The sequence below is a fragment of the Daucus carota genome, chromosome 9 (genome assembly GCF_001625215.2).
Source record: "Daucus carota subsp. sativus chromosome 9, DH1 v3.0, whole genome shotgun sequence".
Classification (NCBI taxonomy): Eukaryota; Viridiplantae; Streptophyta; class Magnoliopsida; order Apiales; family Apiaceae; genus Daucus; species Daucus carota.
Window position 1 is genome coordinate 44,366,014 of NC_030389.2, and position 20,524 is coordinate 44,386,537.

Below are 20,524 nucleotides of genomic sequence, written 5' to 3' on the forward strand. Positions count from 1 at the left end.
TGTACTTACTCAGGAATGCATCTGAGCAAAAGAAAGTGCTGTAATATTACAGGCTATACTAGGCTTAAAGAAAGAAATGACACTATAAAAAGAACAAATACGATTAGTTGGGCGACATGATAGCAAGATTCTCTGATTCTCTTTTTTATAACCAGTAAGATGCAATCAAGGTTCTCTTTCAAAAGCTCAAGATGACGAGGGAATGGAGGAAAGGTAAGAAGAACAGGCTAATATATATAATTGTCTTAAGACAACTGATGGAGATAAAGAACTTGCATCTAGATTAATAGCCATAACATGTCATAATAGAAAGAAAAAGAGCAATAACTTTTAGACTGGCCAGTAATTCTTGAGAAACTATTACAGTGAAAGGTATCTTCTTCTAGAATTTGCATCTTTAATATAATTTCTACATCTTTTGCAACAAGTTATAAACTTATAGTTCCTGCTAATTAACTTTAGAAAGTATATATGTCTTCTAATTTCAGTAATTAAATTATAAGTGTTGATTTAGGGCATTATTTTGTTATATCATCAATTCCAAGAACATGTCTTAATTTGTGTTTATTACTATAATAATATATATGAATTTTTATTAGAGGGAAAGGAAGAGATGAGTGGAGAGAGATGTATTGAAATAGAGGAAATTGAAAATTTTATTCATAAAATCTTTTTGCACATGTATAGTGATGTATTAAAATTAAAACATTTGCCGGATGTTCTAGTGTTTTAAGGTACCACCACAACTCATTCGGCCAAATGTCTTATATTTTTGTTGAAGATGTCATTTTAGCACAATATTTGACTTGTTTAAATTTGTTGATAATGAGTGACTTTTGAACAATTTTATCTGTTTGTTTAATAGAAGCAGAAGCTAGAAATGGGAACCTCATTCCCATTTAGGGTTAAATCATTTTCTTTTTAAAATACTCATTCCCATTCCTGATTCAAATTCCCGCCTACCATCCAAACGCCTCCTAAATATCTGTGACCGGTTTTTTGCGGTCGAAAATAGTTATTTTCGACCATAAACGATCGAAAATAACTATTTTCGACCGAATTCTGGCTATTTCCTCAATCTGTTATCTTGCAACGTAACCTATTTCCTCAATCTGTTATCTTGCAACGTAACCTATTTCCTCGGATTCATTAACGGATAGTGACAAAAGAATGAATATTTCAAAGCTTTCATTGATGTAATCCTGATATTACAAAACGAAACGAGTCTCTTTTATTTGAATTCATGTTACAGGACATAACGTTAGGGCAGAACCCCTCCTGTAGCTAGCTAGCTAGCTTTTATTAAATATCATTCCAAGACTCTTAAAAGCACACTTCCAATCAGTAGATTCGGAGTCCTCCACAACAATGAAGTCTTGCAAGTTACATTGGAATGGGATTCACAAGCACAGAGTTTATAAGCTCTTTAGTCTTAGTATCCGAAGCACTAAATCCATCAAGGCCTTGGTATTCGTAAAGAATATAGGCCAGACGAGGTATACTAAGAACTACTGAGAGTAATGGAAGGGGGACTGCAGTTGGACGGAGGCACTCCGAATTCATGTCCTTCCATGCCTTAACTCTCTGTTTTCCAAATTCGGAATATGTATATTCCTTTGATACGCCGTGTTGTTTCATGTAACAATCAACAAAACAAGCCGCGTCTGCTGCCTTCCCCACCTGCAATTGCATGTATTTATAAATTTAATGTCGAGAATCAACAGAGGAAAATGCTAGGTACACCAAAAAGTGTTTCCAAATCTTTTTCCCAAATTTAGTTGGCAATATATGATTGTTTCCACTCAAACTAATAATAATGAGATCCCTGTATGCACATGAACCTCCAATTAAAATTAGCATCTGACTGCCACATCATTTGGGAAAATATTTGAGAACAGAATTTGGGGTACGTAGCATTACTCATCAATGGATAGCCAAATAAAGGTTTTGTATAAGCATTCATGCCTCATCTTCAGCTATGTTGTCAGTGAGCACGCAATATAAGCTTGATGCTTGGACCATAAGCGGATATTTGGATAACCATTCAAGGGCTTCCACGGTCACAATGTCACCCATCCCCGCGAAGAAATGTGTGGCGAGTATTGGAATTGTTGAGCTTACTACAGAATTGCTCATATTCTCTTCCATTGTTGGTACTAACCATTTGTTGATGCACTTGGCATCAAAAATGTATGACCTTATTATTTCTTTCATCTGAAAATCGGAAAGAGAGAGGAGTATACACTTAAAATTTGATATCCATTACGGATACACGTACATAAATATATTCGAATTAAACATATATAACAAGATACTTACAGCATCTTTTGCATACTGAGCACGATTTAACGGTATTCCTGCCTGGCTCAGTTCTTCCTCCACTTCAATATAAACCTCCAAGATGATTCGATAGATATACCTCATGTATTCTGGCAGCTGATCCAATGCACTGATATCCCACCTGAATTAAACACCCTATCTATGAGTATTCACCAATCAATCAGTTCGATTATGTTTTAGCCTATTAACCCATTACAGAAGTAATTAGATGACTTAACTTACCGTTCAATTGCATCTGTAAAGAGTATGAGTTCTTCAACAGTTCCATACACATCATACATATCATCAAGAACAACCACCAATGAAAAAACTTTTGTTAGTATTCTTCGTGATAGTTGGTATTGGGGCTCGAAAGACATCCCCAAACCCCCAAAGTAGCATTCCACCAATCTATCTCTTGCAAAAGGCGTTTTCTCTTTGAAATTGAAATTCAGCCACCAGCTGGAATTGCAATGATAATAGAGATAATACTTATATACACCGATCTCCACAAATGTTACAGCTGCTACATAATTCAGAGAACATGTACAATTCATATCATGCATGCATAGCATGCATGCTTACCTGGAAAGTTTTCCCAATTCACTTTGATAACATTTCTGCAGAAGATTGAAGTCTAGTTTGGCAAAATATAACAGAATCCTAGAATGAGAATCAAACTCTTCGTAGAGAGAAATGTAGTGCCTCGCTTCAACCCTGTTTATACTCTTCCAGAGGGGTAGTTTTAGTGCACGTGTGACTTGCGCTGCAAGCGGATTTTTTAGCCCAGTTTTGAGGACCTCAAGGTGAAATGTTGTGAATGTCTATGCTTCTTCAAGTATATCTTCTCCATCAAGCCTAAGATGTGTGGCTTCGTACAGGTTTAGCAGTCCTTCCACATCCTTGCTCAGACAAGCCTTAAATAGTCCAGTGCTTTCATCCTTGAATTTGTTGAACACATCTGTAATTCATGATTTTTTTTTTCAAATGAATAGAAGTATATACCTTTCAGCGGAACAAACATAAATGATGCTCCCTCTGTCCCAGCAGGTTGTTTACGTTCACTGTTTGCATGCATTTTGAGCCTCCTATAAAGTATAGTTTCATAACTTTAAAATATATTATGGAACTATACTTTATAGAAGCCTCAAAATCCGTGCCAAAAAGTAACGTAAAGAACCTGCTGGGACAGAGGGAATAGTAATATCTAACAGCGAGTCACTGTACCACAAGAAACGTTATAACCATGCTGTCTAAGCAACCGAAAGCAAAGAGCTACAATGTTAAGGTCATCCTTGTTTTTGGTTCCACAGAGTCCCTGATAAATATCATTGAGGCGCTTTAGTGCTCCATCTATCTCAACTTCAAAATGGTAAGCCACGCCAAGTCGTTGAATATCATCAATCAACTTAAGCTCTTGTTGAGGCTGATGAGCAGCTTCCAGCAGCATCTTCTTCACTTTTTCCTTAAGTTCTTGAATCTTTTCCACCGTGTTACTATCAGGCGTCTGCATGAGTACACAAGTGTGTAAGGCACCAGAATAAATTAAGCAATAGCCTATCGTATTATGAAAATTTACGTACTTCATGATCAGAGGTATTATATTTAAGGAAATGGTCTCCCCAAGGGCTGGGATGATAGTTGGCCGAGCGACGAACAACTTCAGCCACAGCAGCCTTCTGTGGAGGAGAACCAGATGAAACCTGAAGACAGAAAGACATGGTGCAGCTAAGTTATTAGAAATACTGATTATAGAAGAATTTGTTATACTACTATTGAGTATAACCTGTATTTATACTGGTTGGTGCATGCATGATCTTGTTGGTGACCTCCTCCATTTGCATGGCCTCATGCATTCACATAGTTGGTTCTTTTGGAAAAAACCAACATAGTTGGCCAATGTGGAAAAACCAACCTCGTCCTGTAGAACACCCATCATTTCATCAATCTTTTAGACATTTGGCTCAGTATCAATGATAACAATGGTCTTTAGTTCTTTAGCAGTGCTTTGACATTACTATTTAAATTTTAATATTATGTTTGGTTGATATGGATCGAGAATAGTGTGTTACAAACAACTTTTATGCAGTGACTGATCACCTATAAGAGCCGAGGGTATGTGTGTGATCTCAACTCATTCTTGAGATTTCAGTCCAAGTAAATTTTGTATATAGTGAATTAATCCATTGTTTTGTTGTTGCACCAGTAGTTTAGTATTATAGTTCTTTTTTTTTTGTTGACAGATTTTAGTATTTTAGTTCTGTACAAATAAAAAAATTAATAGTGTTTAAAATTGTTAATATATTTTTCTGGAATTTCTTTTGAACGACGCTTGACGTTTTACATGAAAATGTTTGTGATTTAAAGTAATTGTTTTTTTAAAAGTATATCTGAACAAAAATATGGAATATATATTTGAATTTTTTGAAAATACTTATGTTAAGTACTCATTCAAATTAAATGAGTACTTTAAGGTGTGTGAAAAAATCGAATAAGATATAATATAAAATGGAGGAAGTATATTGAGTGAAAGTTATATACCCACACATACCTATATTAGTATTTTAGATATTTTTTATATAAATATATTAATACGTTTTTAAGGGATTCTTAGAATTTTGATAGCATTTTAAATAGTGAAATGCAGAAATTTTAATCTAATAATTTTAATTAATTTAATTCAAGTGATTTTATTATAATGACATCTATATCATATATTAAAGATAATAAACTAGATTTTTGCATGTCCGATTTTTATAACAGTACGTAGATATAGATAAGATGGTAAGAAGTAACCCATAAATTCTTGAAAATCCCACTTCAATATTGTTAAAGGACACCGTGAATTGATTTATTTTATGATAATTTCATTGACATATTTTATTATATTTTAAGTTTTTTATTAATACTTTTTCAATACATGTCCAGAAATCTAAAATTTCATATAAAAATTGCAATAATTTGTTAGCAAAATCGTCTTACCACAAGGCAGTATTGTGCTTTTCTAACATCACAGGATCACTTAACGATTGTGTCGGTAAGTATAAATCTAACGATTGCGCACTTATATTATTACTCGAAGGAACCAGATAGAACTTCATTATCAGAATTATTTGTATTTTATCCTGAATCTTCCAAAAATTATGTTAAACGTCCACAAATGTTTCAACGTTGTTCAATATTCTCTACTTTCTTTTCTTTCTATCATTTCTTGGCCCGTCCTCAACTTTTTTGTGACGGTCCGCCACTAGAGATTAGGGTTTTGTGGGTTACACTAAAACAAGATGCATCAATAACAAATACGTAATATGATAAATTCTTTAACTTTCGATGTCACATTTTCGAGCAGGTCATTCTTTGCGTGCGTAGCCCGCCGAGATTTAGATATTTTCTTCCGGGAGTTGGGTCATTTTATTATTTTCTCTTTGCTAATTAGTTATCCTATTTGATATTTTAATTTAATTAATGCTCGAAATAAATATATTTAAATATATTTTATAGTTAAAAATGATTAATATTGTATCATCATAGATTTTATATCATATATATTATGATATAAATTTTTAATTTCTAGAAATAATAAAAAAATAAATCCAACTATCAGATCAAAAATTGATCAATTTGGTTGAAAATCGAAATAAAGCAGCTAATAACGGACGGATCGAATACACAACTGTTCATGTTTAATTCTCTAAAAGTTTAGATGCATCTATTAACATGCACGTCGAGCAGGATTGTTCTGGAGGCTTTCATACTAACCACACATTAATCGGGAGTTCGATACGTATATATTAAAGAGAACACTTAATTAACCAATCGATAGTCAAAAAAAAATCCAATGTGTTTGAGTTTTAAATTTACGAAAAATAATAATGGCTATAAAAAAAATGTGTACAGTTTCCGGCTCATATACTCACTACATGTTTATTTGATTATAAATTATATTAATTAATTTAGTATATACAATATTATGATTTTATCAAGTGTCGCTGTACATTTTGGATAATTCTGATTGTAGTTATATTTATGCCATAAATTCTGTTATAATAGGGTTAATTATTTAATTGGTCACTTACTTAACACCAATATATCATCCGGATCACTCTTCAAATTTTCGGTCTCCTTAGAAACACGGTTTTCGAAAATTATATCAGTCTTAAAAATAAAAGGTTAAATTCGAAGACAAATTGACATTTTGAGAAGTGTTACTCATGGGGATCTAACACATTAGGTTATAGAGATTATGTAGATACGATTAATTGAATTTTCGCGTCCAGAAAATGGGTAAAATTAATGATGGAATTAAGAGATGAATTATAAAAAACTCTGATAATCCATATAGTCATTTTTTATTAATGAATAACTCAACCGGGTCACCCATAAGAGAGCATATTATGCATTGTTTGTACAAAACAACATACTAAATATAATAAAATGTAGTATAATAACCTCACCTGTTGAATCCAAGGTATCTGCAGAATATAGGAGTGCAATATAATTGAATAGGTGGGCGATGTTACGCGCCCACTTCAGTCTTCACCTCACCATTGATTGTTCCCTCAATTTCCCTCAATGGAGTAACGAAATCGTCCATGCAGGCTGCAGTAAACCATCCATCACTACACTGAGGGAAATTGAGGAACAAGCTGTGGAGAGTGTACTAGCCCCTCCCTTTTCATGAAACAAGCTTCAAGGGTTGGAAGACTCTTGAATGCAATCTTTCAGTCAGTGCCATGCTTTTATAGCCAGATAATAGTAACCCCACTAACTAGGAGTATATTCTAACTTAGGGCTGGGTGACACTCGGGTTTTGGGTCGTGTTTCTAAATGTGTTTATTCCATGTTCAAATCTATTGAAATATATTCTACTTCTTCTGTCCCCCTCAATTTTTTACGTTAAATTTTGACATGGTTTTTAAGACTCATTTATAGTATAGTTTCATAATATATTTTTTAAACGTTTTTCCTGCATAAAAGGAAGCAAATTTAAGAAAAATATTATGAAACTATATTTTATAAGAGTCTCAAAATGCGTGTTGACTGAACGTGAACAACCTAAAGGAATAAGAGAGCAGTAACTTATATTTTAAATCTCAATTTAAATTTTGAGGACCAACTGCCTTGGGTTCTTCATTTTCTTTTGACCAAATTATTATCAGTACTTGTTCTCCACTGATACAAAAGCTACTTCTAGCTAGAGACACATGAAGTACTCAGGAAATAGGAATGCATCTGAACAAAATATAAAGTGCTGCAATGTTACAGGACGACTAGTGCTTAAAGAATGAAACAGTTTCGGCTGAATATGAGTATAGTGATGACATATATAGTGTGATTACACTACAATAAAATCGAATACAATTAGTTGGGCGACATGATAACAAGATTCTCCCATTCTCTTTTCTATAACCATAACCAGTAAGATGCAATCAAGGTCCTCTTTCGAAAGCTCGAAAGCAAAAAAAACAGGGTAATATTATTGTCTAAACTCTGATTTGCTAATCAGCCAAAATGTGGAGTTACAAAGTGCAATAAGCTCTTTTAAAAATTATGCTTGTTTAAAAGATTTTTTTTTTATTTTTAAAATCAACCAGAAGAAGAACATAATTTAAACACATACGTTAGATTATCCGTTACCAAACCAAGCTCAGAACTCTAAAGCATCAAAATTTCTAGCCAGTACATGTCAAAATCAAGAAAAGAGCAATAACTTTTAGGATGGCCAGTACATGTCAAAATCAAGAAGATAGAATGCAGCAAGACAGTGCCATGCGAAGATATAGTGTTGGATACCATACACTTAAGATCGAGTCAAGAAAAGAAGAAGGCGACATCTTATTCGAGCAATGCGAAAGGGGAAGTAAGAGGGGAAGTAGTTCCTAAAGTTTTATTCAACTGATCCATCTTTATATTGTTCTGAAATATGTGTAGGTAGGCTGAATTTAAATTTTTTTTGTCAAGTAAAATTTTGCATAGATTATGAGATTTCAGTTTACATTCTTAGATCAACATGTAATGTCACTTCTATTTTCAAATTTGTATAATGGAAAAATTGTGTCCTAAAAGCCAGCAAATTTTAAGAAATCAAAGTACATAATATCCAAGTCTTGCTTCTGGTGTAAATTGCTTCTGCCATGTCCAATGTGATAGGACCAGTGACGGAACTAGGATTTGTCAATAAACGTTGAAGGCTTTTGAAGAACCGCCTAAATGTGGACTTTTATATTATAATTTGAAGTTCATCAGGAACTAGAGTAGAAATCAGGAAGATTCTGATTCCACCACTAATTTGAGTATTGGACCTTACTATCTTTCATTGCCAAAGATACAGGTGTCAACATTCATCTTAATCAATCGTATCTGCGACTTGGTCCAACAGTAAGTTCCAGCTGAGTCCATCTTACTTCTGTACCTAAATTATTAAGAACCAATTATTTGTTTTATATACAGAGAGTGAACTAATGCTAGTACTTAGAAGAGTCTCTTACAAAGACTGCACAATAGCACGAATATACTGTCGGGAAAATACAATTTGACCTTAAAATGAGATCGGCCAGCAAGACGATGTGCAGCCCTCATATGCAGATAGTTTAACAAAACTTACTTGAATACAGATAAGAGAAGAAAGTTCAAAAAATTAATTCACTAATAAAAATATTTAAAACTAACTTCTGGCATTAAGTCAGTTTGTGACTTATTTTTAACTTAAAGTAGGCTTCTGACTTTACTACAGAAACAGATATTTTTCAACTTAAAGTTAGAAACGGCTTTAAGCCCCGGTTTTAAGTTGGGACAAACAGGCTCTTAATCATTAATCATCAAATAAGCTGACATTTCCTAATATGCATAATTACAAGGTGGTCGGCCACCGATCCGATTTTTGAAATCCGATTAATCCTTATATATATTTCTTAATCGAAGTATATATGATAAATTATTAATATTAAAATACTCTATTACCTTAAATATGAATAATTATAGAGTTTATGAATATAGTAAAATATTAGTTTCTAAATAGCTAATATAATAATAACTAAATATTAAATAATATTTTAAAATTAAAATAAATCCGATTAATCCTTCTGATTAATCCTCGATTTCTGATTAATCCCTGAATCGGCAGCTCAACCGATTAGGTCCGATTCCCGATTTCTGTAACACTGCATATATGTGTGTATGCATGCGGTTTTTTTTTTTTGAAATTTTAAATTTGGATGGGGTTAAGATTTGATTTCAGATTTAGGATCGTTTTAAATCAAATATTTTTTGGATTTAAAAATTAAATTCAAATTAATATTTAAAAAATCGGGTGCGGTAGACTCATAATTTAAAATTTCCGATGAGATGGGATTTTGCAATCTCTCGTACAAGCAGGCAAAACTAAATAACATTGTGTTGAAATCATTATGACAAATATCTGCCTAGAGCAAATTAAAACAAAAACTACACGCTGAGCAGTGAGCACGAAGTAGATCCTTTTAAGATAGTCATTAGAACTACAACTTCTAATTAGAGGAGAAGTTATATAAATTTCTTATAAGCCGATTCGAAGTTCTTAGAATTACTGTTCCTAATGAGAGAAGAAATTAGAATGAATAGGGTTCTTCCTCTCGTAGAAATCTGAATGTTCGATCTTCTATAAATTCAACGATCCCTCTCAACAATTTTCATATTCTACGATCCATTCTTAAATACATTCAACAAGTTAGAAATATATTAAGCTTCCGTAAAGATTTCATCATGTCAAGCTTTCTTAAAGTTTTTATTTTACTGCTTGTTCTTCCTCTAGTTTTAACTCAACCAGTGGTTAATAATGTTCTGTCCTATGGTGCAATCGGCGATGGCCTCAAAGACGATACTAGTAGTTTGTTGAAAGCATGGGAGGCCACATGCAAATCATCTGCTTCCTCAGCAACCATGTACTTTCCTCCAAATCGCGTGTTTCTGACTCATCCTCTGCTTCTTAAAGGCCCATGCAAGGCGGAAGTCGTGAGAGTGGAGATCAATGGCACAATCACCGCGCCAAGCGAGCCTAAAAATTGGAAGTGTGGTTCTGATAATTGTGATACTTGGTTACACTTCTCTCACATGTATGGAATTGAGATCTCTGGCTCTGGAACCATCTCTGGCCGCGGTCAAAAATGGTGGGACATGAAGCGCGATAAAGACAAGCCTGCTGCCTTGAGGATTACTAATTCTAGGAATGTTGGGCTTAGTGGATTGAGATTTAAAGATAATCCAAAGATGCACATTGTGCTTAATGGGGTGCAAACTGCATACCTCTCTTATTTAAAGATTGAGGCACCGGGTCATAGTCCTAACACGGATGGCATTCATATAGGCGAGTCCACGGATGTCCACATTCAGCATTGTAACATTGGGACCGGAGACGATTGCATATCTATTGGAGGTGGATCTAATTGTTGGAAGTTTGTCATTTTGAGCACAAATTTGAGTGAGGCTCGGCTACGTGCTCGTGGCGGGTTATACTTGGATTATGTTCTCCTCCGAGAGAGCTTTCCAATGCATGTTTATTCACTCAAAACGACTAAGGAATGGATGAGTTATGATGATCCAAAGTTGCTTCCTTGGTAGTGGAAAAATTGGAATAGAAAGCTTGAATCCCACATAGATTCAATAAAGAGCCTTTAAAGGCTTTATATAGCAAAACACTTTGGTAGTGTCCAAATGTGTTACTAGTGTTATGCTCCACCACCTACGTGCGCGCAGGGGGGGGTGCAAATTGTGGGATTTCGAGGGGAGTTTCGTGGCTTCGCAAGCCTCGGGCTTTTCCGCGTGTGCGACCAAACCGCAGCAAACCAAACCAAACAAAGCCACCTACTAGTAGGCAGAGTTTGATATGAGTGTGATGTGTAGCAGAACTTGTTCTGCTCTTTACTGTAAGAGATGTTTTTGTAACCCTTTCTTTAGATATAGAAGAATATTTCGCTGATTTCATTTTACTGGTTATAGAAACTGGGATCAGAGAACTATTGTACTATGCTATTACCTAAAGCATACAATCCCATGCATTCGAGGGGATGCAACCCCTTAAAATAATCCGAATTGGCAATAATCCTGAGAAAAAAAAATACTTAAGCTGTAATGATAATAAACCTATTGGAATTAAACACTTTTTTCCGTTTTTCCTTACCAGTAATTTAACAATCATTATAGCTAATCAGAATAGCCAACCCCACCGGAGATTGCTCACACATTGCCCTGGACCTAATGTAATCAAGAATAGCTAAAAAATTACAGAAACTGAATATTAACAGGTTATAGGGGCCTTGTCTGTCTGTTGTTCTGTTTTCTCTGGGGAACGAAAAGTATGTCAGGAGTCAGGACTTGGGCTGGCATGCAAAGAGTACGTTCAGCAGCTCAAAATTTTCCCCGTAGCAAACCAAACCAAACAAAACAAAGCCGGTATATCCTACTTTGATATGAGTGTGATATGTAGCGGAACTTGTTCTGCTCTTTACTGTAGAGATGTTTTTGTACCCTTTCTTTAGATGTAGAAAAATATATAAATGATGAAAATTATAGAAGAATAATCCCTTCCACTATGATAGTTTCTGAAGAATTACTGGCCATCCTAAAAGTTATTGCTCTTTTCTTGATTTTGACATGTATTGGCTATAAATATTGATGCTTTTGAAAATAATGGCATTTTCAGAACTGTATACGTCACAATGCACAAACATACAAGTTCTTTATCAGTATTACTTGTCTTAACAGAATTATATAAGCTTGTTTTTCTTGCTTTTCCTCTATTTTCTCGTCATCTGATGAATTTTTATTTTAGAACGTTGATTGCGTTTTACTGGTTGTAGAAAGGGGGATCAGAGAATCTTGCTATCATGACGCGCAGCTATTCTTATTCGATCTTTTTATAGTGTGATCACACTATGTCATCACTATACTTATATTCCGCGAAACTGTTTCATTCTTTAATATTGCAGCACTTCATTCTTGTGCAGATGCATTCCTCAGTTCTCTGATGTCTCTGGAAATAGCTTTTGTATTAGTGGAGAATAGGCACTGTTAAAATTTGGTCAAAAGAAAATACAGAGCTTAAGACACTTGGTCCTCAAAATTCAGATTAAGGTTTAGAATATCAGTTAAAATATATTCTCTCAGGATGTCCTCATTAATTTTTATCATATTTTAATAAAATTTAAACAGCGCAGAATCAACACATTTACAAACATGACCCAAAATTCGAAAGTGTCACCCCCCACCCGGCCCTGAGTTTGTCCAATTAGATTTCTATTAATTATTTCAAAACCTTTCTTATTTTATTAAGAAGTTGGAAGTTTTCACGAAAACAAACAGTACCTACATTACTTGGAAAGGGTATCAGTTTACTCATGTAGTGGTCTCTCTGACCCTACTTTCTAGTTAGTGTGGAGATTATAATCTGTCTATAAAAACATGGCACTGACTGAAAGATTGTATTCAAGAGTCTTCCAACACTTGAAGCCTGTTTCATGGAGGGGCTAGTACACTCTCCACAGCTTGTTCCTCAATTTCTCTCAGTGTAGTGATGAATGTCTGTACTGGCGGGTCGATTCTATTACTACATTGAGGGAAATTGAGGGAACAATCAATGGTGAGGAGAAATCAGTAATATAAAGACCTTAAGAAAGCTTAGCATCATGATGAACTCTTTACGGACGCTTAACATATTTTTAACTTGTTGATTGTATGTAAGAATGGATCGTAGAATATGAAAATTGTTGAGAGGGATCGTTGAATTTATAGAAGATCGAACATTCAGATTTCTACGAGAGGAAGAACACTATTCATTCTAATTTCTTCTCTTTTTAGGAACAGTAATTCTAAGTTATAAAAAAAATTTGTTTAACTTCTTCTCTTATTAGGAACAGTAATTCTAAGTTATAAAAAAATTTATTTAACTTCTTCTCTTATTAGAAGTTGTAGTTCTGATGACTATCGTATTTCATATAGGATATACTTCTTCTCATGCAGTAGTGATAACACTTAAATCTGCTTATATGAAATATATAATTTCTTCTCTCGTTAGAAGCTAGCGCTAACCACCGGCGCTGGGTTTAAATAAATTATTTTATTTAAATTAATTAATTTATTTTACTATTTATTAAATTTAGAATATTTTATTTGATACCGTTACAAAAAACATCTCTATCAAACCCCACTTACTCGTACACTTCGCAAGCCAGCCCCAGCCCTGACATTTTTTCTTTACAAATAGAAAACAGAACAAGACCCTATAACCAATTTTTATTCAGATTCTAGAGTTCTTCTGCTATTCTTGATTACATTAGGTCCTGGACAATGTCTGAGCAATCTCCGGTGGGGTTGGGTAATCTGATGTAAATTGCTTCTGCCATGTCCAGGGTGATCGGACCAGTCACGGAACTAGGATTTTTCAACAAATGTCAGAAAGCTTTCTTTAAAGAACCGCCTAACTTTGAACTTTCATATAATAGATTTGAAGTTCATCCGGAACTAGAGTAGAACTCAGGATGAATCTGATTCCCCCGCTAATTGGACCTTGCTGCACCCTTTTGCTGCCATCACCGGAACCTGAATGGTCATGAACCTATCTTTTCTTTCATTACCAAATATAGAGGTGTCAAGGTTCATCTTAGTCACTTGTATCCGCGACTTGCTTACTTCTGTCACTAAAAAATTTAAGAACCAATTATTTCTAGTATATATAGAGAGTGGATTGATAGTATCTTGAAGATGCTTTTACAAAGAGTGCACAATAGAAGAAATACTACTGCCGGAGAAAATACAATCTGACCTTAAAATGAGATCCGCCAGCAAGACGACCTGCAGCCTCATTTGCAGGCTATGTTACTCGGACTCTTCATTTTATCTTCGAGCACACGTGTCGGACACTCAGACTTGGACACTTATTTTTTGCCAAAAACATGTATACTTCTAAAAATGTTGTTGAGTCCGATACTTGGACATGTTTCCATGTTGGACTCTTACAGTCAAGTACAAGTAAGTAGTAACATAGGTTGCAGGTAGTTTAACAAAACTTTCTTGAACACAGATAAGAGAGGCCAAAGATACTTCACCTGTGAGATCCCAAGTACTCGCGAAAGATAGGTGTGCAACGTCTTCTCCTCACCATTGATTGTTCCCTCAATTTCCCTCAATGTAGTAATAGAATCGCCCCGCCAGTACAGACATTCATTACGACACTGAGGGAAATTGAGGAACAAGCTGTGTAGCGTGTACTAGCCCCTCCCCCCCTTCTTGAAACAAGCTTCAAGTGTTGGAAGACTCTTTAGAACAATCTTTCAGTAGTGCCTTGATTTTATAGACAGATAATAATCACCACACTGACTAGGAAGTAGGGTCAGAGAGACTAACATATAAGGGGCGTTTGGATCGTGAATGAGAATGGGAATCAGGAATGGGACTCAAAGGTATGGGAATGAGGGGTTGGGGGTGGGCATCCCAAAGGGAGTGTAAGGAATGATTTACCTCTAAGTGGGATTGGGGTTCCTATTTCATGTCACCAAATTGCTAATCCAAACAACGACACAATAGTTTGAGGTTCTGATTCTCGTTAATTAGGCTCATAACCAAACGGCTCATAAGTATACCTGATGCCCACTCCAAGTAATGTAGGTACCTTTTTTTCCTGAAAACTTCCAAATTTTGAAGAAAAAAAAATTAGAAAAGGTTTTTAAATAAACATACAAAAAAATCTCATTGGACAAACTCAGGGCCGGGTGGGAGTGACACTTTCGAATTTTGGGTCGTGTTTGTAAATGTGTTGATTCGACGTTGTTTAAATTCTATTAAAATATGATAAAAATGAGGACATCTTGAGAGAATATACTTTAACTTATATTTTGAACCTTAATCTGAATTTTGAGGACCAACTGTCTTAAGTTCTGTATTTTCTTTTGACCAAATTTTTATCAGTGCCTGTTCTCCACTAATACAAAAGCTATTTCCAGAGACATACAGTGTACTCATCAGGAATGCATCTGAACAAAAATGAAGTGCTGCAATATTAAAGAATGAAACAGTTTTCGCTGAATATAAGTATAGTGATGACTGATGACATAGTGTGTTCACACTATAAAAAGATCGAATAAGATTAGCTGGGCTTCCTTATAGCAAGATTCTCTGATCCCCCTTTGTACAACCAGTAAAACGCAATCAACGTTCTCTAATGAAAATTCATCAGATGACGAGGGAATAGAGGAAAAGCAAGAACAACAAGCTTATGTATTTCTGTTAAGACAAGTAATACAGAATAAGAACTTGAATGTTTATGCATTGTGACATATACAGTTCCGAAAATGCTATTATATTAAAAAGCATCAATATTTATAGCCAATACATTTCAAAATCAAGAAAAGAGCAATAACTTTTAGGATGGCCAGTAATTCTTCAGAAACCATCATAGTGGAAGGCATTATTCTACTATAGTTTTCATCATTTATATATTTTTCGACATCTAAAGAAAGGGTTACAAAAACATCTCTACAGTAAAGAGCAGAACAAGTTCCGCTGCCTATCACACTAATATCACACCCTGCTTACTAGTAGGATATACCGGCTTTGTTTGGTTTGGTTTGCTACGGGAAAAACTTTGAGCTAACGAACGAGTACTCTTAGCCTGCCAGCCCGAGTCCTGACTCCTGACATACTTTTCGTTCCCAAGAGAAAACAGAACAATAGACAAACAAGGCTCTTATAGCCAGTTATTATTCAGTTTCTCTAATTCTTTAGCTAATCTTGATTACATTAGGTCCAGAGCAATTTGTGCTTCAATCAGTTTGTCCAAGCCTGATGTGCCATTAGCAAAAGGCTAAACATATTTAACATTTTGAAACGCTGAGAGTAATGCATAAATTTTTAATAACAATGATTATGATATTTTGCACTTTCGGATTTTGAACCCTTAATCTTTTGAAAAAAAGCTAAATATAACAAAATTAAGATCAGAAGAATATATAGGACAAAATTTATCATTAAAAATTCTTGAAAATAAAAGTTACATTACATTGTTGATCTAAGAATGTAAACTGAAATCTTGTAACCTATGCTACGCGTTTATGATTACAAGGAAAAAAAATTACTTGACAAAAAAAAATTAAATTCAGCCTACCTACACATAATTCAGAACAATAAAAAGATGGATCAGTTGAAGAAAACTTTAGGAACTACTTCCCCTATTACTTCCCCTCTTGCATTGCTCGAATAAGATGTGGCTTTCTTCTTTTCTTGACTCGATCTTAAGTGTATGGTATCCAACACTATGTCTTCGCAGGGCACTGTCTTGCTGCATTCTATCTTCACAGCCGTCTCTCTCTTCGAAGTCCCCATTACATTTACAAATTTCACATTACTCACCTTCACAGCCGAATCATGATCTTCGCACTTTTCATGATCACAATAAAACTGATCAATAATTATAGGATTATCACAATTCTGACAGAGTATATGCTCAAACCTTATGTTCCTGGCATACCCTTTCCCCCCCTGCCATGTCTTAATTCTAGCACCATTCGTCGTGCCAGTGAACACAGCCCCTATAACTTCAACATCATCGACTTCATCATAATCGCCATGCTTTCCTAAACTCCCTATACTAATCCCATGACCAGGACCGCATATAATGTCATTGATTCTCAGCTTCTTAGAACCGCCTCCAATAGATATGCAATCGTCTCCGGTCCCTATGTTACAATGCTGAATGTGGACATCCGTGGAATCGCCTATATGAATACCATCCGTGTTAGGACTATGACCCGGGGCCTCTATCTTTAAATACGAAAGGTATGCAGTTTGCACCCCATTAAGCACAATGTGCATCTTTGGATTATCTTTAAATCTCAATCCACTAAGCCTAACATTCCTAGAATTAGTAACCCTCAACGCAGCAGGCTTGTCTTTACCGCGCTTCATGTCCCACCATTTTTGCCCGCGTCCAGAGATTGTTCCAGAGCCAGAGACCTCAATTCCATCAATATGAGAGAAGTGTAACCAAGTATCACAATTATCAGAACCACACTTCCAATTTTTAGGCTCACTAGGCGCGGTGATTGTGCCATTGATCTCCACTCTCACGAATTCTGCCTTGCATGGGCCTTTAAGAAGCAGAGGTTGAGTCAGAAACACGCGATTTGGAGGAAAGTACATGGTTGCTGAGGAAGCAGATAATTTGCATGTGGCCTCCCATGCTTTCAACAAACTACTAGTATCGTCGTTGAGGCCATCGCCGATTGCACCATAGGAGAGAACATTATTCACCACTGGTTTACTTAAAACTACAGGAAGAAGAAGCAGAAATATAAAGACCTTAAGAAAGCTTAGCATCATGATGAACTCTTTACGAACGCTTAATATATTTCTAACTTGTTGATTGTATTTAAGAATGTATCGTAGAATATGAAAATTGTTGAGAGGGATCGTTGAATTTATAGAAGATCGAACATTCAGATTTTTAAGAGAGGAAGAACACTATTCATTCTAATTTCTTCTCTTATTAGGAACAGTAATTCTAAGAACTCGAATCGGCTTATAAGAAATTTATAGAACTTCTTCTCTGATTAGAAGTGGCAGTAATAAGACTTGATTCTGCCGATATGAAATATAATTTCTTCTCGTGTGAGAAGCCGGCTGACCAGCAGCTCTGGTTTAAATGAATTATTTTATTTAAATAAATTATTTATGTTATTATTTATTAGAAGTATAATGTTTTTTATTAATATATTTATTTAAATTGTTATTATTCAGATATTAAATATTTATATTAACATTTGATTCTATTTTTACATTATAATTAAAAAGAAAGTTTTCTTTTTTCTCTCTTCTCTCTAGCCGCCTCCCTCTTTTCATTCTCGACGGGGCTTCCATCGGTTTTCCGGTGGAAAGCCCCAAATCTTTCCGTTTGATTGCTAGTTCTTATTGTTCTTGCTTTTTCATTGATTTTCTTAATAAATCTCCTTCTTCAAGAGGGAAAGTTTCTTAGATCTATATCACCGGAACTTTTGATTTTCGTTCATATTCGCTTCCAGAGAGCTTTTTGGATTTGTGGGTGGATCGATTATCTCCTACTTGTCGTGGTGCAGATCTAATTGCTTTAGTTTTTAGTTGGATTTTCTCTAGTTTATTTTGATTATAATTTGATTTCTCTCCCTGGTGAGAGTGTGTGATTTTTCTCTCCTCTTTTGTGAGAGTTGGTTTGGATTCATCGATAAAAGCCTTCGGGAATTGCATTTGTGGTTGATAGCTCAAACGGAGTTTTTGAAAAAGATGGTGAACACAGAGCAAGGATCTATACATGTACCATCGTCAATTTCAACATCGCTTATTTGTCTCATCTTGGTTATGAAGACAGGCATGTTAATTTTTTCTATGTTTGTTCGATTCGATCATTCTTGTAGATGCCGTATGGCTATTATTTAATGAATTATTTTCTTTTCTTCAAAAAAAAAAAAAAACATTTGATTCTATTTTAGTTCTTAATTTATTCTCAAATACATACTCCCTCCGTCCCCCTCATTTGTTTACATTGGGGGACGGGGGCGCGGCACGCATTCTAATGCTCTCGTAAAATGTAGTTTAATTAATTATTTTGAACTTTTTTTTCTTCTGAATAAAAATTTGATGTTTAAATTTTTATGCAAAAAAGAAAAAATTTAAAAATAAGCTACAAAACTATGTTTTATATATGCCTTAAAATGCGTGTCGAGCAGTGTGAAAAAACTGTAAACAAATGAGAGGGACAAAGGGAGTAACATGTATTTATTTTAGAATGATATGTTTATTTTAGTAAAATAATTATGTTATTTTATGATTTTTAAAGAGAGAATAAATATTCAGAATCAATAAAATAAATTCAAGTATAGGATTCTTAAATTATAAAAAATCTCTAAAAATCTCTTAGAACTTTATTTTTCTATTTACTTATACAGAGATCTTTATTTTTCTACTTGCTCTTGGAGACCGAAAGGTGTTGCTCTTTCAGAATTTTGATTCTTCGTATAATTTTCTACATAGGTAGAAAGGACTACAAAAAACAGCTCTACACTAAAGAGTAGAATAAGTTGCTCTGCATATCACACTCATATCAAACCCTGCTTTCTCGGCAGGATACCCCTTATACCGGCTTTGTTTGGTTTGGTTTGCTACGCGGAAAAACTTGAGCTGATGAACTAGTGCTCTTCGCATGCCAGCCCCAGTCCTGACATACTTTTCTTTCCAAAGAGAAAACAGAACATCAGATAAACAAGACCCTGTAGCCACTTTTTATTCAGTTTCTATAATTTTGCACCTATTCTTGATTACATTAGGTCCCGGCAATGTCTGAGCAATCTCCGATGGGGTTGGCTAATCTGATTGGCCATAATGATTGTTAAAATATTATAATTTGAAGTTCATCCGGACCTAGAGTAGAACTCAGGACGAATCTGATTCCACTGCTAATTGAACCTTGCTGCACCCTTTTGCTGCCATCATCGGAACCTGAAAGGTCATGAACCTATCTTTTCTTTCATTGCCAAATATAGAGGTGTCAAGGTTCATCTTAGTCACTTGTATCCGCGACTTGCTTACTTCTGTCACTAAAAAATTTAAGAACCAATTGTTCCTATTATGAAAAGAGAGTGAAGTAATAGTATCTTGAAGATGCTTTTACAAGGAGTGCACTATAGCAGGAATACTACTACCGGAGAAAATACAATCTGACCTTAAAATGAGATTCGCCTGCAAGACGACAGTGCAGCCTTGTATGAAGATAGTTTAAGAAAACTTACTTGAAAACGGATAAGAGAGGCCAAAGATAAATTCACCTGTAGGATCCCAAGTACTTGTGAAAGATAGGAGTGCAGTTGAATAGGTGGAAGATGTTATGCAACGTCTTCTCCTCACCACTGATTGTTCCCTCAATTTCCCTCAATGTAGTAATAAAGTCGTATTGCAGTACTAAAACATCCATTACGACACTGAGGGAAATTGAGGAACAAGCTGTGGAAAGTGTACTAGCCCCTCCTCCATGAAACAAGCTTCAAAGTGTTAAAAGACTCTGAATACAATCTTTCAGTCAGTGCCATGATTTTATAGACAGATAATAATAATCACCACACTAACTACAAAGTAGGGTCAGAGAGACCAATACATGAGTAAACTGATGCCCTTTCCAAGTAATCGGGGTACTGTTTGTTTTTGTGAAAACTTG

At 34.9% G+C, this 20,524-nt stretch overlaps 4 protein-coding genes across 4 annotated transcripts; 1 reads left to right on the forward strand and 3 right to left on the reverse strand.

The window, feature by feature from the left end:
* Positions 1 to 1,191: 1,191 nt before the first annotated feature.
* Positions 1,192 to 4,064, reverse strand: LOC108201963 (sesquiterpene synthase Cop-like). Its single transcript, XM_064084202.1, has 7 exons — positions 3,903 to 4,064; positions 3,547 to 3,826; positions 2,905 to 3,280; positions 2,563 to 2,781; positions 2,320 to 2,461; positions 1,966 to 2,214; positions 1,192 to 1,680 (listed from the first exon to the last, which is right to left on the reverse strand). Exons 1-3 carry the CDS (start codon positions 4,038 to 4,040, stop codon positions 3,144 to 3,146), a joined length of 555 nt encoding a protein of 184 aa, XP_063940272.1. The 5' UTR covers positions 4,041 to 4,064; the 3' UTR covers positions 1,192 to 1,680; positions 1,966 to 2,214; positions 2,320 to 2,461; positions 2,563 to 2,781; positions 2,905 to 3,143.
* On the reverse strand, positions 1,384 to 2,876 carry LOC135146788 (sesquiterpene synthase Cop-like). The gene is made up of 4 exons (XM_064085507.1): positions 2,563 to 2,876; positions 2,320 to 2,461; positions 1,966 to 2,214; positions 1,384 to 1,680 (listed from the first exon to the last, which is right to left on the reverse strand). Exons 1-4 carry the CDS (start codon positions 2,874 to 2,876, stop codon positions 1,384 to 1,386), a joined length of 1,002 nt encoding a protein of 333 aa, XP_063941577.1.
* Positions 4,065 to 10,059: 5,995 nt separating the features above from the next.
* Positions 10,060 to 12,357, forward strand: LOC108201716 (probable polygalacturonase At3g15720). Its single transcript, XM_064085508.1, has 2 exons — positions 10,060 to 10,802; positions 12,300 to 12,357. Exons 1-2 carry the CDS (start codon positions 10,060 to 10,062, stop codon positions 12,355 to 12,357), a joined length of 801 nt encoding a protein of 266 aa, XP_063941578.1.
* A 4,125-nt stretch (positions 12,358 to 16,482) lies between these two features.
* On the reverse strand, positions 16,483 to 17,664 carry LOC108201717 (probable polygalacturonase At3g15720). Its single transcript, XM_017370002.1, has one exon. It carries the CDS (start codon positions 17,662 to 17,664, stop codon positions 16,483 to 16,485), a length of 1,182 nt encoding a protein of 393 aa, XP_017225491.1.
* Positions 17,665 to 20,524: the final 2,860 nt, after the last annotated feature.